At 45.2% G+C, this 16,339-nt stretch overlaps 2 protein-coding genes across 2 annotated transcripts in view; one reads left to right on the plus strand and one right to left on the minus strand.

The window, feature by feature from the left end:
* The window catches only part of GCHFR (GTP cyclohydrolase I feedback regulator), a 32,999-nt gene extending 20,835 nt beyond the window's left edge, over positions 1–12,164 (plus strand). The window contains 2 exon segments of the mRNA XM_039534115.1: positions 4,084–4,178; positions 10,729–12,164. Coding sequence (XP_039390049.1) covers positions 4,084–4,178; positions 10,729–10,852 — 219 coding nt within the window. The 3' untranslated portion in view covers positions 10,853–12,164.
* The window catches only part of DNAJC17 (DnaJ heat shock protein family (Hsp40) member C17), a 28,693-nt gene continuing 24,326 nt past the window's right edge, over positions 11,973–16,339 (minus strand). Inside the window, exon 11 of the mRNA XM_039534113.1 lies at positions 11,973–12,176. Within this exon, the coding sequence (XP_039390047.1) occupies positions 12,054–12,176 (123 nt within the window). The 3' untranslated portion in view covers positions 11,973–12,053. The remainder of the gene's footprint in view (positions 12,177–16,339) is intronic.

A 16,339-nucleotide genomic window follows, 5' to 3' on the forward strand; every position in this document is an offset into this window, starting at 1 on the left:
AAGTTTTGGCAATGCGTGGTGGGGCAGAAACAAGTCACAAAGGGGTGACTGGGAACCAGGGATCAACTTCCCAGCATGCAACTGTCTCCATCCCATAATGTCATCTATATCCCAAAATTTTCATACCTTTTTAAAAATTCCACGAACCTGCACCATGCTCCTCGCTGTCCGCCATCTGGGGCAGAAGCATGGAGTCTGCACAGCTCTGCACTATTGTCATACATGTTCAAGCACAGGATGCACAATCCTCCAGTATTAGCAGAGCAGCAAGAATAACCAAATCAGCAGGGAACAGGACGATTGCCTGGAGGTCAGATTGCTGTGGGACATAGCAAGAACCAATTCAAGGTTGTTGGTGGCATTCACAAAGCAGCTGCAGATAGAGGAGTGCCCGTTCTTGGCCCGAGAAATGAGCACTGGCTGGTGAGATCACATTGTGATGTAGGCTTGGGATGACAAGCACTGACTGCAGAACTTTCGGTTGCACAGTTCCATATTCCTGGATCTGAATGTTGAGCTCGCTCCAGCTCAGGGACATTGAAATGGGAGCTGCACTGGAGAAATGAGTGGCGATCACACTGTGGAAGCTTGCAATGCTCAATTGCTACCAGTCAGTGGGAAATCATTTTGGAATTAGAAAATTCACTGTGGGGGCTATTGTCATGCGAGTGTGCAGGGCCATTAATCATCTCCTGCTATGTAGGACTGTGACTCTTGGCAATGTGCAGGACATAGTGGATGGATTTGCAGCTATGGGGTTCCCAAACTGCGGTAGAGCAGTAGACGGCACACACTTCCCTATTTTAACACCAGACCACCTTGCCACAGAATACATAAAAAAGAGAAAGAGCTACTTTTCTATGGTTATGCAAGTGTAGGTGGATCACCGGGGATGCTTCAACATCAGTGTTGGCTGGTCAGGGAAGGTGCATGACGCTCCCATCTTTAAGAAGACAGGACTGTTCAGAAAGCTACAAGCAGGGACTTTCTTTCTTGACTGGTGGATTATTACTGACAATGTTGAAATTCCAATAGTGGTACTGGGGGACCCGGCCTACGTCTGGCTCATGAAGCTGTACACTAGCCACCTCGGCAGCACCAGGAAAAGATTCAGCTACCAGCTCAGCAGATGCAGAATGACAGTTGAATAAACTTTTGGTAGATTGAAGTGATGCTGGCACTTTTTATTCGTAAGATTAGATCTCAGTGAAAAAAGCATCCCAATGACTATAGCTGCCTTCTGCATCCTGCATAATATTTGTGAAGCAAAGGGGGAAAAGTTGCTGGGGTGGAGATGGAGCAGCCATTTGCCAAGTTTGAACAGCCAGACACAAGGGCTATTAGAAGAGCTCAATATGGAGCTTTATGGCTCAGGGAGGCATTGAAAGAGCACTTTAACAGTGAGACACAGTAATGGGCTGTGATGTACTGTGCTCTACCTGGCCTGCTGTTTTGGGGCCTGTTAGGAATTGTGTGGTGCTTGGTGTGCATCTGTGAATATAACACTGACAACGCATCGAGTAATTTTTGTGGTGTTTGCCGTACATTTATGATTATTACACTGTTACTGAGCCTATGAGTATCAACTAAGAGGGTGCTAGGCACTCTGCAGCATATATTGTGAACCAATAAAGATGAATTGTTTTCCAAATAATAAATTTTATTCAGTAACAAAGAAAAATCTGTGCAATTTAAAAGCAAATACATTGAAAACTTAATAAAATAAATTAGTGGAACAGAACTTAACAAGGGGAAAGAACTGCAATGTCCATTTTACCTGTACGTACAGCAGCCGTGGCTCTCACAGGTCAGTAGGTGTGAAGCTGTAGTTGTCCTTAATGTCCCCCTGGATAGAATAGGGACGTGGCCCCCCTGATGCCATGTGTCGAGGGGGGGAATAGGGAGGTGCTGCAATGGAGCTCTCCAGGGACTGCAAAAGGAGGAGAGCTCAGGATTGGTAAACCTGTAGGTCCACAAGAGTTTGCAGCATTTGGGCTTGCTGCTGGAGAAGCCCCGTTATGTCCTGGTGCATCTCCCTCTCCTTTTCCTGCTGGGACTCCTGGGCCTGCCTTCTCCATACAGTCTGCAATATGCGCAGCTGCTGATAAAACACAGAAGGCACTGGTGTCAGTATAGTCACAATGGAAGGTAAAAGTTAAGGTTCAGAACTCCCTTCTTTTGCTCCCCTAAAGTATTAAACCAGACATGCTTGCTGACATTCCTGCTTTGGAATGCTTGTGCACGGTGCCACTCAGAGCGCCAGCGATATTGACTATGGCCTGCTAGAAGTGAGGCGACAATTGCTTGGTTGCATGAAACTGAGTGTAGGCCAAGAGCACTGAATACTGGCACCATTTCCCACAGGCGGTGATGATTTTAGCTGAGATCTCACTCCTGAGGGTAACAAAGTCACAGAGAGCACAGCTGCTGCTGATATCCGGAAGCTGTCCAGGCCCACATGCCGTTGCCCTGCATGCTGTAATGGTGCCTGCTGAAATTAGCACTGACTGGCGTGGGAAAGTGTCCTACCACAGAGGGAGCAATAAGGTTGCCATTTCTGGAAACCTTTGGCAGAGGATTGCAGAGTACCTCCATGGAAGTTTCATTGAGATCTCTCAGGAAGATTCAAGGGACATAAGCAAGGGACACTACAGGGGAATGACAAGCAGATAACTCTACCTCTGTTGTACCTATACCTCTTCTAGTATGAGTAAATTAATGAACAGTTGATAGTAGTGTCCTGTTAAGTTTGGGGTGCCATCTGTACATTGTGAGAGGAAATACAATTACACTTACCCGAGATTCCTTCCCCTGCATTGGGCTCGCCTATGTTCAACGGCCAGGATTGACTGAGCTGCAATGGAGTATCAAACGGGTGCTGGATCACGGCATAGTTGGACCCTCTGGTCACATGACCCCCATCCTCCTCCACCTTCTACTCGTCCTTGCTGTTCATGCCAGGGACTGTGACTTGGGCTCCTCAGAGGTTTCCATGGTGGTTTGTAAGGTGGTGGTGGGGTCTCTGCCAAGCATGTCATGCAGCCTTTGTAAAAGCAGCAGGTCTGAGGCTCTCCACTGGATTGACTGCTGGCCTCCCTAGCCCTTCCGATACGCCTGCCACAGTTCCTTCTCTTTCCCACAGCACTGCTGCTTATCCCTGCTGTACCCTTCTGCATCTCTCGTGCAATCTGCTCGTAGATGTCCACATTTCTACAGCTGATCCACAGCTGTGCTTGCACACACAAACTCTTCCCACAAGCCTTGAAGATCCAATATCTCCTGTTTACTCCAAGCTGGAGCACATAGCTGGCATGGTCAGCTAGGTGGTTGCACACAACAATGGAGAGCAACTAGAGGTGTGCTCGCCAAGCAGGACAATCAGGAAAAGGCATTTCAAAAATTTGCAGGGCTTTAAAAGGGGGCGGGGGCCTTCTGGTCTCTGTGACCCCCGGGCAGTGGATCTCACAATTATGACCACAGCAGTCAGTGTCGGGCATTCTGCGACAGCTGCTGGAGGACTGTTAAGGTCAGCATAGTAATGCAATGTCTTCACTGGCAGTGCATTGATCTCAGTACATCAACCATGGCTCAATGCCACTCGGGGAAGTGATGTTACTGTGTCGCTATAAGGGGGCACTTATATTGGTGGGAGACAAATTTAAGCGTAGACACATACATTATTAGGTCAACACAACGTGACTTATGTTGACCAAACTTTGTAGTGTAGACCAGGCTTTAGAGAACAAAGAGGTTTCCAGTAAACATGATCTCTCCTGCTTACCTACAATAGATTCTCCTCTCCATCTCCTTCACAGTAGTTCTCCTTCCTAGATGTGCTGCTTGTGATCCTGGAAGCAGGAATGTAACTTGGCAAACAAGTGCAAGAAATAAGCTTCCCCCCCAAAGTCTCACATTTCTCGTGGATGTGGGTGGGCAACATACCCTCCCTCACACTGCCAGGGTTTGCTCTTTGGGCTTTTTATTTCTTCTGTTTAACCTGTCCTTTGAAAAAAAAAATACCATAGTCTGTGCATTTCTTCATCCCAACTTTCAATCTGCTGAATTTTAAATTTCCTTCTGCAGGAAGTTGGACCCACAATGGTTGGAGATGAACATTCTGATCAACATCTGATGGACTACCTGGGTGCCATTAAAAGGAATGTGCTGGGGAACCATTTGTAAGTATTTCTGTGCTACTTCTCTCTCTGCTTCCTCCTCCTCACCATCTCCAATCCTTTGTCAGTTACCGCTCCCTCTATCTAGCAGGGGCAGTTTTCTTTTCTGACTCCTGAAGTTTCTCATTGAAGAGACAAGGTGGGTGAGGTAATATTTTTTATTGGACCATCTTCTCTTCGTGACAGAGACAAGTTTTCGAGCTTACACAGAGCTCCTCTTGGGGTCTGGGAAAGGTATTCAGAGTGTCACAGCTAAATACAAGATGGCACAGATTGTTTGGCATAAGTAAACACATATTTCAAGGGACCATTCAAGGTGAAGTGGCCCGAGGTGAAATGGCCCATTAACGCCCCTCCAGTCTGTCTCATTAAGACAGATGTAGTAGTGTACTGTAATGAAACTGGTGTTTCTGTCAATGAGGCTGCTACTCTGAAGCCTGTCTTTCAACAACCATTGCAGTGGATCCAGAGATCCCTTTATGTCCAGTTTCTTTCCTCAAAAGAACAGGGTCACCAGCATGACTCTCAGTTAATAGACTTTATCCGTAAAGGGGCTGCTTTGCAAAGCTTTCCAGTTAATTTGACCTGCTCTTTGCAGATGGAGAAACTGAGGCACATAGGGTTACGTGTCCGGTATTTTTAATGTATTTAGGTGCCTAACTCCCACTGAAATCATGGGGATTTAGGGTCAGATTTTTAAAGGTGTTTAGGCACCTAAGTGACTTACCAAAGGCCACCTAGCAAACTAGCAGCAGAGTTCGGATTAGAACTTGGGAACTCTGCTTAGCTGTTAGCCCTGTATAAAGTTTGCACTGCCTTTTAGTTTCCTGTTTAAAACAAACAACAACAAAAACAATATTTATATGAGAGGGGCAAGGTAGCAATGTAATACCTTTTATTGGTGGAAAGGGCCCACGACAGAGAAGAGCTCTGTGAAGCTCAAGAGCTTGTCCCTTCCACCCACAGAAGTTGGTCCAATAAAAGATATGACCTCACCCACTTTGTGTCTCTAATATCCTGGGACCAACATGGCTACAGCTACACTGCAAATAATATTTATATTGCATTTTTCATCTGTCAGTCTCAAAGATCAGCAAGGCTATGTCTACCCTGCAATAAAACACCTGCAGCTGGCCCATGTCAGCTGACTCAGGCTGCTGGGCTAGAAAACTGCAGCGAAGAAATTTGGGCTTGGGCTGGAGACTGGGCTCTGGGACCCCACAATGGGGGAGGGTCTCAGAGCTTGGCTCTACCTCAAGCCTAAATCTCTAAACTGTAGTTTTACAACTCTGCTGCCTGTGCCTTGCAATCCCGAGTCAGCTGACACAGGTCAGCCGTAGGTATTTTACTGCAGTGTAGACATAGCCATAGTGTCTCTTTCCCCAGGATGTTAGTGGTAGAAATTGAGGCACAGAGGAGCGAAGTGACTTACCCAGGATGCTGCAGCAGCAAGTCACCGTCTACAGTACTATTATATCTCATTGCCAGGAAGCATTTCTTGATGCTAAGCTTACATCTTTCCTTTTTCTGTAGGGATGTTCCCATTTTACCACCCTAATGTCCTTGCTGTTTACAGTCTCCAAATATCTTTAAAAAGCAACAAAGAGTCCTATGGCAATTTATAGACTAACAGACGTATTGGAGCATAAGCTTTCGTGGGTGAATACCCACTTTGTCAGACACACGTTGCTTATCATGGTGCACACCTTCCTTCTCCTAGCTCAACCAAGCTAGACAGAGTTTGCTTTTTAATCTTTCCTCATGATTCAATCCCTTAGCCAGCCCCCTAATCATTTTATTGCTGTTATCTGAACTCCTGCCAGTCATTAATATTTCTGGTACTCAGGTGCCCAGAACTGAACACAATAATCCAGGTGCAGTTTCACCAGAGCTGCATCAAGAATGACTCACTTCCTGGCTCCCTGATTTGGTTCCTGGCCTCTTTTGCTGCTAGAGTCCACTGCAAGCTGACACCATTTAGCCACTCTCTGCATTGCTGTTGTCCAGGTGTCCCTTTTGAGTGCCTGAACCAGTGACCATGGAAATCAATAGGAACCTTTCCATTGACTTCAGTGGGCAGTGAATTTCCAATTACCCCCACCCCAACATATTAGTTTGTATTTTTCCAACTGGAATTTTTAATGCTGTTTTCTGTCCGTAGTTCTAGTTCCTCTAGATCCCTGCATATTATTTTGCTGCTTGCATTGGTTTTGACACCACCTTCCACTTTAGTATAACTTGTGTTTCTGACATGGTTGTTTGCATCCAAAATCCATTCTTACTTGATCTGCTTATTTCTCTTTGAAAAAAATCATTAAAACAGTGGAGGAGTAGGTATTAGATCTCTCTGCTGACTGGAGTCCACCTCCATCTTTGAGTGGTGGAGGAGAAAAAAACCCCACAGCATTAATTACACAGAAGGAGCCCTACTCATTTCCCCCTGTATCCTGAAACTTTAGTTATCAGAGCTTTGCAAAACTCCTTGCTCACTCATCACCCTGGCAAATGGAGGCCTAAGTTATCTACCCCTACAGAACTTAAATTCTCAGTTGAGGAAGAAAAAGTTCTAGTCCTTGTGGTTGAAGAGAGCCTTCCAAACATAAATCAGTGCAGTGCTGTCTTCCTGCATTTGAAGACACAGTTCTAGTGCCTCTTCTGCCCCATAATTAGTGGCAACAGAGTGGAATTTACAAGTCTCTAATCAGTTTCATGCTGTTATTCAAAACCACTAGGTGGCAATGACATTGTCAAGAAATCCAGTTTTTTGTGCTGCTGCCACAGGGCTATAAACAGGGGCACACAGTCAAGTAATGCATGGGGAAGAGGACCCCAGAAAAAAGGAGGCTTACGGTAAAGCAGTGGATGTATCCCTACCTCACTGCTGCAATCACCACCAGGTTTTCTGTTTGTTTTTAAAGAAGGAATAACACCAGAAACTCCTAGGGGAAGAGCTTCAAATTTGTAAGACACCTCCTAGACAGAACCAGTTGCAAAAGCAAATAATGACTGAGGTAAAGTATCTGATAGCAATCCCAGAATCTATTCCTGTCCCACAGTGGGGGGATGGGCTTCCTACCAGAGAGTTGGCCCCAGGACCCACCTCCTGCCCCTCATATTTTGTACCTGCTTCAGGCTAGTAGGTGTTTTGTAAATAGTGCAAGCTAATTATCACCCCACCCATTTGTTAGGATGGCTTGGGTACAGGATAGTCCTTGATGGCCACAGCGAAGAGCAGCAGCTCCCTGCTGCCGCCTCCCACTGCTGGGGTTGAGCAAGAGGAGACAGGGAGTGTGAAGAAAATAACCCCCTTGGAATGCAGCAGCGCACTCCCGCTGAGGACAGTCGCTGCATTCCAAGGGTATTAGCCCAGCAGAACCTGTTTAGAATGACATGAAACTTTTACTATAGGAAGAGCAAAGCTTAACTCCCAGCAACTCAGGACTTTCTGTCTACCTCATTGTAAATGAAGCTTCACAATGGTTGGATTTCACTGTGTTCTGGGTCCACAGTAGTGATTCCATAATTAAGTTGTACAACCAGCATTTTATTAAAAGCCCGCAACTCACTCACAAACCAATGCATATAGGTCTGAGTTTGCAGAGAGCCTGAAATAAAAGCTCTAAGAGAGGTGAATTGTGCCTGAATTTGTGTTAACTCAGGTGCCTAATTATAACACTAAAATTAACTATTTCACTGCCTGTAAGAAAGAGGGATGATCACAGTGTACAGAGCTTCACAATCTACTGTGAGTGGCATTTCATTTTAGAACCACCACCTTTTCCCACCCTCAGTCTGACCCGTGGAGTGGAGCCGAGAGGAGATCTGAGCCCCAGTAAGGGGAGAGCCAATACTGCACTGCCAGCAGGGAATCTAAGCCACTTTCCCAGCCAGTGGGGGGGTCTGATCGTCTTTGGTGGTAGGTGTAGGGCCAGCTTTCCTTCTTGTGACTGCTGTGCTGCTGGAGGCAGTCTGCAGACTCAAGCAGATGTGTCTGCATCAGTTACAGGTGGGTTACATGTCCAGGCTTTTCTTGTAACTATGAAGGATAGCACTTTTTTTTTTTCAGTAAATAAATGAGAGCTTAGATTCTGCCTTTACCACAGCAGTGGGAGGCTGAGTCCAAAGCCTGTGTCTATTGTGCCTATTTTTTAATCTAGCCCTGCTCCAAATCCCAAACCGGAGGAGCCCAACCGAGCACGTGATCCTATTTTGAACATCTGCACAGGCGCCTGTGAGTTTCATTTTGGTGTCCCCAGCAGGCTGAGCTTGGAAGAGCACCACAACTAATTTTTTCCAGCTCAAGCCTTCAGATCATTTAGGTTAGAATGTCCCAGTTTGGCACATTCATGCTATATTGCAGTGCCTGTCACTAGTTGGAAGGCTCGGTGGTTAATGTGAATTCTTCAGGATGCATCAGAGGTTACCAGAACTTGGTAAGCTCAGGGTTTAAGCTCTTCATGATGTCTGCTGAAGTTATATTTCCTTTCTGCTGGCTTTTAACTGGAAGGGAGGAATTTGTAAATTCTGACAGCCAATCTACACTGTTTCAGACAGGTTACAAACACTGATGACTAAATCCTTAAGTCATAGACAACATTTCTCTTGTCTGAACAACTAGGGGTCTTGTGACTAAGGCACAGGACAAGGAATCCAACTGGGGTTCTCATCCTGGCTCACCACCAACTTGCTCAAGTACAAAACTTCCCTGCCTCAGTTCCTTCACTTGTGTAATGGGAATAATATTTACTTACCTCAACATGTGAGCCTAAATTGACACTTGAAAAAGCATGTTGAAAGCCTCTTCTGGGAAGTATTAAGTTCAAAAGCAGTTGTAATACATATCTTTACACTACACCTATAATTATAACAAAGTGTAGTGTGTCAGAAGAAATAAACAGAAGTCTTCAGCAAGCTCTCACATCTCACCATTATTATACTTTAAAAATACCCTCCACTCCAGTAATACCCCACTCCAGTAATATTTTACAGTCTCAACTTTAGCAACTTCGGGGATTTCTTTGGGTTTTTTTTAGTGTCTAGAAATCAGGAAACGTATGATTAAGATTCCACAAACAGCTTTAACTCTGACCCCATAGCTCCAATCATTATCAGCATATTGGTTGGTAAGGTCATATCCTGGCAGATAACTAGGTAGCTTTTCCAATCAGTGTATGTATATATCACACCCAAAAAACTATAGTAAAAGAACATTATTAAGGGTGCGAAGTCAAGTACTTATGTTAGGAAATGCCAGAATTATGGTTGTCTGTCCAACCTTTATTAAGCCCCTTGTGCATATACATTATGATATAGTCTAATCACAGTATCATACTCTTCCCCTCTCCCCAAGAATACCTACCTCATTCAGTGCAGAGTTTGGATGAACAAGCCAGTCTCCACTGGGCCCGTGTCCAGTCTGTCTCCCCACACATCCCTTCTCATTCCCAGCCTCCACCCCACAGGCTCCTTATCCCAACCTACTCCTGGTCCTTGTCCCCTCTGCATTTGAGAGCGGTCTCCTTGCTTCTGTTACCCTGACCAACCTAAAGAATCAATTGCAAGGATAGTCCTGCTCTGCTCTGGGTTGGAGCATGCTCAGTGCAGACAATCTTCAGAGAATTTAGCTGCAAAACTCTAGTATGTCTACTAAGCCAGTGTGAACTCAGATTTTTCATAGGCTCATAACTTGGGCCAAAGTTGGGAATCTTCATGAGAACAGAAAAAGGCTCCCCTCTGACAAATTTCAAGCCCTGGTTGCAAACCATGGGGTCACCAGAGCTTCTCACATAAACTAAGATTTTTTTTAACATGAGCAAACAGTGTATATTTCTCATCTCCTTCTTAGCAATGTCTGAATACTTTTTGCTAAAACTTGCCAACGCAATTCAGCCGGAGGCAGACACCCAGCATAGAAAGCTTCAGCCTGAATGGTCAAAGTTATGAGCAACTGAAAACAGGCTCTTAGAATGGGAAAGGGCAGGCAACCTTAACTACCAGTTCTGCCTAGAATGTATTCACCTTCAAACAGGACTCTGCCGTCCTTTTGGCGGTGTGGCTATGAGTGTTTCTGCACTCTGGCTGCCTAAGAAACTCAATTTTGGAGCCTTCAACCAATACCTACTTCAGTCCCTTGCAGCAGACCTTCAAAGAGACATAAAATGCTGCTTCCTCTTTCAGCTCAGTAAAGGGATTCTCCTCATTTTGATGAGGCCCCAACAGTGCACAAGTGGGAGTTGGTTCAACAGCTCAATCTTCTAAAAGGCTGAGGCACCCAATCAGACTGTGGTTTTGAACAATTACACTCCAATTTTAGGTGGCTCTTTAATTCTGGGCAAATTTGCTTCACAGAGTTTGAAAATTGTGGTTAGTCTCAGTGTAGTATAACAGGACATTGCACATTTGGTGGGCTCTATCCCAGAGTGGCGACGGCAGTGTCTTGCATAGGATTAACTTGATTTTGCTGGAGACACAAGGTCTCTTTAGCAAGGGAAGCTGTGCCTCTTCCATCCATTGTGACCTTCCCATCGTTTCCTTTCTTGTTTTTTGGCTGCAGCTGGGAGTACTACGTGAATGATGCACCCCGTATCGTGTTGGACAAGCTGGAGAAATATGGCTACCGAGTGGTCAGCATGACAGGGGTGGGCCAGACCCTGGTTTGGTGTCTCCACAAGGAGTAGCATGGAAGACTGTAGTGTTCCACCTGACAAGACATTGCTGTGGATCATCTAGCACAGGACTGGCATTGAGCTTCCCCATTAATTAATCCATTTTTGTCCCAGTTTCCAGGCACACTCAAGGGAAGTGCTGTATAGTCAAAAGTTCACATAATGGAAAACTACCATCAATGCCATTAGATGAGCTCTAAGGGGAGGCAGAGGTGCCCACTCAATTCTAAGGGTAAATCAAGCATGAATCCTTTGGAGATTGGATGGCTCCTCCTAAGTATTTGTCTGAATGGCAGTCTGGGAAATGCCAGAACTTTAAGTGTTAATCTTGCCCATTCAGTAAGTGAGTGAAGTCAAGCACTAGCCTGGTTTTGCCCCTGGAGAAGTTAATCACTGATCTTTTTGCTCATGAAGCCACCATTTAAATGCAGCCCCTGCTCAGTCCTCAGAGTAGGTCAAGTATAGATTACTTGTTGCAATCTCCCTTGAAAGGTAAGAATAGGCTGCCAGACACTGACCCGGTCCTTGCTATTTGAACAAGCTCCCCTTAGCATTGAGAACAGTTTGAACATTGACTCTCAAGTGGGATTATGGTTGGCGTGAGCAGACATTGTCCTGGTCAGCCCTGAGACTGCCATTCCAGTGTATAACATGGTCTTTGAAATATCTTTAGAGAATTACATCACTGGAGAAAGGTCCTGTGAATATTTCAGGTATTGGCTGTGTAATCTCACCAACTGCATATAATTCCTGGATTGATTTGTACTGATCAGTTCCTACTGTAGCTGATAAGTAATAAAGAATTAATATAAAGAGACTGTGTGATTTCCGTCCATGGGCTACTTTCTGCAGCAGTCAGATGTTTTGACTGGAGAAGCTATATGAAAAACTTCTGCTCCTGTGTAAAAAATTCAAGACCTAATCCTGACAGATGTTGAGCAGCTACCACTCTTAAATCTGTGGGAGCTGCATTTTGTTAGCACCGCTCAGAAAAAGGTCCTCAGTTACAGGGCAGCTACTGTTTTCAAGTCTAGATTAGGTGACAGCCATCTCTCCCTTCCATCAAAAGACTGTGTGGATGCTGAGTGTTAGCCCTGTCCACTTTCCAAGAAAATATTCCCGCAAGGTTTTTAAAAAAGGAGGTTTATTGACTTAATTTAAGAAAACAAGTTTTTAGCTGAAAGACAGGGGAGAGAATACGTATTCCACCATGCTATGTATGTGACTCTTCCTCGTCTTCCCGTTTGAGCTGCTCAATCAGCTGCTGTCGCTCAGCCGCTTGGCGCATCCGCATCATAACCAAACTTTCATAATCCCGCTCCGAGACCACAGAATCCTAGGGAACAAATGACAGAACTGGACTTGTAAAGAACAGCCTACACCAGTTTCCAAACTCCCAGAAATCTCCACTTGTCATGAACTGTACAAAAACACCACAGTGGCAGAAAGGATGGGTGCTGCACCTGGCATGTCAGCAGGTTAGAGATACCCAGCTGGTCAGGTTAGCAATGACATTTGTTACTATGTGATGGCTGTTCGACCTACATAAAGTAGCCAACAGACAAGTGTCTGTATCAGAATGAACACCCTCATGGGCCGTCTCAGCAGAGAGGACAGAGACAGAATGGGATCAGAAGACTGACTTACCCTCCCTCCAGCTGGTCCCAAAAGGCTATTGAAGGGTTGGTGGGGTCACCCCTCGAAGCTTGCACTACCCCTAATCCTGCTACAGCTAAGGAGGGAATTCTCAAATACACTAAAACTCGGCCACTTCCATTTCCACTAAAACTCATTTCCATAAACAAACAGTAGAATTAAACAATGTGCTTTGCTTGAGTAAATATAACCTTGTTCTCAGATTGGCAGATTATTCTAGGTTATTACAGAGGCACTGTCAACTTAATCTAATCAGTGTTTATACTGGCCCCTCAGTCCCCTTGTGTCAGTTTCTGTGATTTTACAGTCCCTTTTTGTGTGTTGCTCTCTCTCTGTGTATGATCCATACGAACAACCGGGGAAAGTGACCATCCACAACGTATTGTCAAATGCACAAAATAATCAAATAAAAGTTTTTCTGAGTGTTCAGTTCTAGAAACTCCAGTGTTTTAATGAGGCTAGAGAAAAATAATTCAGCAATAACTGATGTAAATTACTGGTGTTTTCTGGTATTTGTTGTTTTCTGTTCTTCATTCAAGTTTTTACCATTAAAGTTCATTTAATGTTCCTTCTCAAATCAATATCACAAGAGTGATCTGCAATCACTAAAGATGACCCTCCCTTGCTTTCTTTCTAAAACAGCCTTCCCTCAAGAATAAAAAACTACTGATGTTTCAAATAACACAACAATATACGCAAATTACATAAGCAATAAACTCAGATTAACACAGCTGACAGCTCATCTCAATTGATTGGCCTTTTACAGTTCGTATGGCTACTTCCACCTTTTCATGTTCTCTGTATGTTCCAGTCTGTGCATCCAATGAAGTGAGCTGTAGCCCACATAAGCTTATGCTCAAATAAATTTGTTAGTCTCTAAGGTGCCACAAGTACTCCTGTTCTTTTTGCGGATACAGACTAACACAGCTGCTACTCTGAAACCTGTCACTCAGTACTGTTATATCTGATATCAGTTGTACTGTGTAATTAAAACACTACAACAGTAAACAGTCAAATATATATGTGTCAAAACCACACTTGCTGTAAAATTAAACCTCTCTAAAGTGTACTCAAGTGATTGTACAAAAATAGCATCTTCTGACTCAGGGTATGTCTACACTACAAAATTAGGTCGAATTTATCGAAGTCGTTTTTATACAGTCAATTGTGTGTGTCTCCACACAAAATGCTCTAAGTGCATTAAGTCGTCGGACTGCATCCACAGTACCGAGGCTAGCGTTGACTTCCTGAGTGTTGCACTGTGGGTAGCTGTGAGTAGCTATCCCGCAGTCTCCGCTGCCCATTGGGATTCTGGGTTGAGATCCCAATGCCTGATGGGGCAAAAACAGTGTCGTGAGTGGTTCTGGGTACATGTCATCAGGCCTCCCTCTCCCTCCCTCCCTGCCTGAAAGCAACGGCACACAATCATTTTGCGCCTTTTTTCCTGGGTTACCTGAGCAGACACCATACCACAGCAAGCACGGAGCCTGCTCAGCTCACCATCAGCGTGCATCTCCTGGGTGCTGGCAGATGTGGGACTGCACTGCTACACAGCAGCAGCTCATTGCCTTTTGGCAGCAGACGGTGCATTACAATTGGTTGTCATCGTCGTCATATTCCTGGGTGCTCTTTTAGCCGACCTCGGTGAGATCGGTCGGGGTGCCTGGGCAGACATGGGAGTGACTCAGCCAGGTCATTCCCATCTTCTGCCGAGCACCCAGGAGATGACTATGGCTAGCAGTCGTACTGCACTGTCTTCTGGCAAGCAGTCAGGAGATGATGATGGTTAGCAATCGTAATGCAGCATCTGCTGAGCACCCAGGAGATGACGATGGCTAGCAGTCCTACTGCACTGTCTGCTGCCAGCCTAAGATGTAAAAGATAGATGGATCAAAACAAGAAATTGACCCGATTTGTTTTGTGAAATCAACGGCCTGCTAAACCCAGGGTTTTGAGTTCAATCCTTGAAGGAGCCATTCTGTGTGACAGTTGTTTGTGTTTCTCCTTGATGCAAAGCCACCTCTTCTGTTGATTTTAATTCCCTGTTAGCCATGTTGTCAGTCGCCCCTCCCTCCATCAGGCAGACAATTGTTTCGCGCAAGACCAGGTGAGGAGGCGACGGCAGCGCGTTGACGAGAGAGACATGGTCATAGACTTCTCACAAAGTACAGACCGGGCAATGTTCACATCATGCTGATGACTTCTGCATGAGCTCTGCAAACACGCTGGCCAAACAGGAGTTTGCGGGCCTTTTTCTGTCTACCTGGCCAGTGCATCTGAGTTGAGAGCGCTGTCCAGAGCGGTCACAATGGAGCACTCTGGGATAGCTCCCGGAGGCCAATACCATCGAATTGCGTCCACGCTATCCCAAATTCAACCCGGGAAGGCCAATTTCAGCACTAATCCCCTCGTCAGAGGTGGAGTAAAGAAATCGATTTAAAGAGCCCTTTAAGTCGAAAAAAAGGGCTTCGTCGTGTGGACGGGTCCAGGCTTAAATCGAGGTAACGCTGTTAAATTCGACCTAAAGTTGTAGTGTAGACCAGGCCTCAGATCTGCTCCCACCTATTTGGGAATCATTTGCTTTACCGACCAAACCAATGGTTAGGTCATACTGAGACCGCTGCTTTCCATGCTGACCCATATGGTCTCATTGTTTCCTTGTAGGCTGTCTGTCTGTATCCACCTGTTGTCTCTTGTCTTATACTTGGATTGTAAGCTCTCTGTGGCAGGGACTCTTTCGGTTCTGTGTTTGTGCAGTACCCTAGCACAACATGGTCAGCTCGCAGGCACTATGGCAATACAAATTAGTGTTAGCACCGAGGAGCCAATGTAGCTCCGCTGCCTTGCCAATGAGGCAAATAGCAGAAAACAGCTACCTTGTCAGAGCCCAGCTGCTTTTTGTGGCAATGGTATTTGAAAAGTAGCAGTTATAGTACATGGTCCCATAACTTCAAGATTTCCCCAAGGTATAGCAATACTTTTAGACATTAGTCTTGTTCTCTTGACACCTACAGGTAAAAAAAGCCACCTTAACAAAATAACGCTGAAAATCAATAGAAGTGTTCCACATTTCTGGGAAATAGTCATGTTCCATGCTGACTGAAACAGAATTCTGTGAATATGAAAGAGCAAGAAAAGCCATCTCTTAGAGCAAAAGGGGGCTCTTGCAGGAAAGTGGGGCAGGCGTGAATTCTCCATCATACCCCAGGAAAGAGTTTCCTCTAGTGGAGAGCTGGAATAGATCTCAGAGGGATACAGAAGCACATGATTAACTGAACTCTCAAAGTGGGAAGATGGAAGAATCTTATGCTGTAACTGATATTTTAGCATCTATATTAACAAACTTTTGATACCATGAGACACCAGCATGGATACAGGTAATATCAGAGAAAGTCAGCACTCGTGCCAAATCAAATCTCAGTCTTCAACAGATGAACTAGGTCCCTTCATTGCTAACCTGGAGCTCCTACCCAATGAACAGATTCCCACTGCCATCTGCCTGGGTTGGTTAATTAGCCAGCACGAGGCTCCTGCACGTGAGTCACCACCAGCAGAATGTATGCATCACCACCTGACACTTCAAGCTTTAAAATCTAAAGGAGAAAAGAACCGCCCCCTCCTTCCATCTGTGGATCTCACCAATACAGTGAGCCAGTCAGAAATCACTGCAGTTAGAGCTCTCCAGGGAGAATCCAAGTTTTCCCAAGCTGTGTCACAAAACAAGAGGTCACACTGATGAATCTCCTGAAATCAGTTTAAGTGCCCCTCAGGAATCTTGCCTTCTCCTCAGGCAGAGCGTGGGCTGATGCTTCTCTACTCTCCACACACCTACTTCCTGAAATC

The sequence above is a fragment of the Mauremys reevesii genome, linkage group 4 (assembly GCF_016161935.1).
Source record: "Mauremys reevesii isolate NIE-2019 linkage group 4, ASM1616193v1, whole genome shotgun sequence".
NCBI classification, from domain to species: Eukaryota; Metazoa; Chordata; order Testudines; family Geoemydidae; genus Mauremys; species Mauremys reevesii.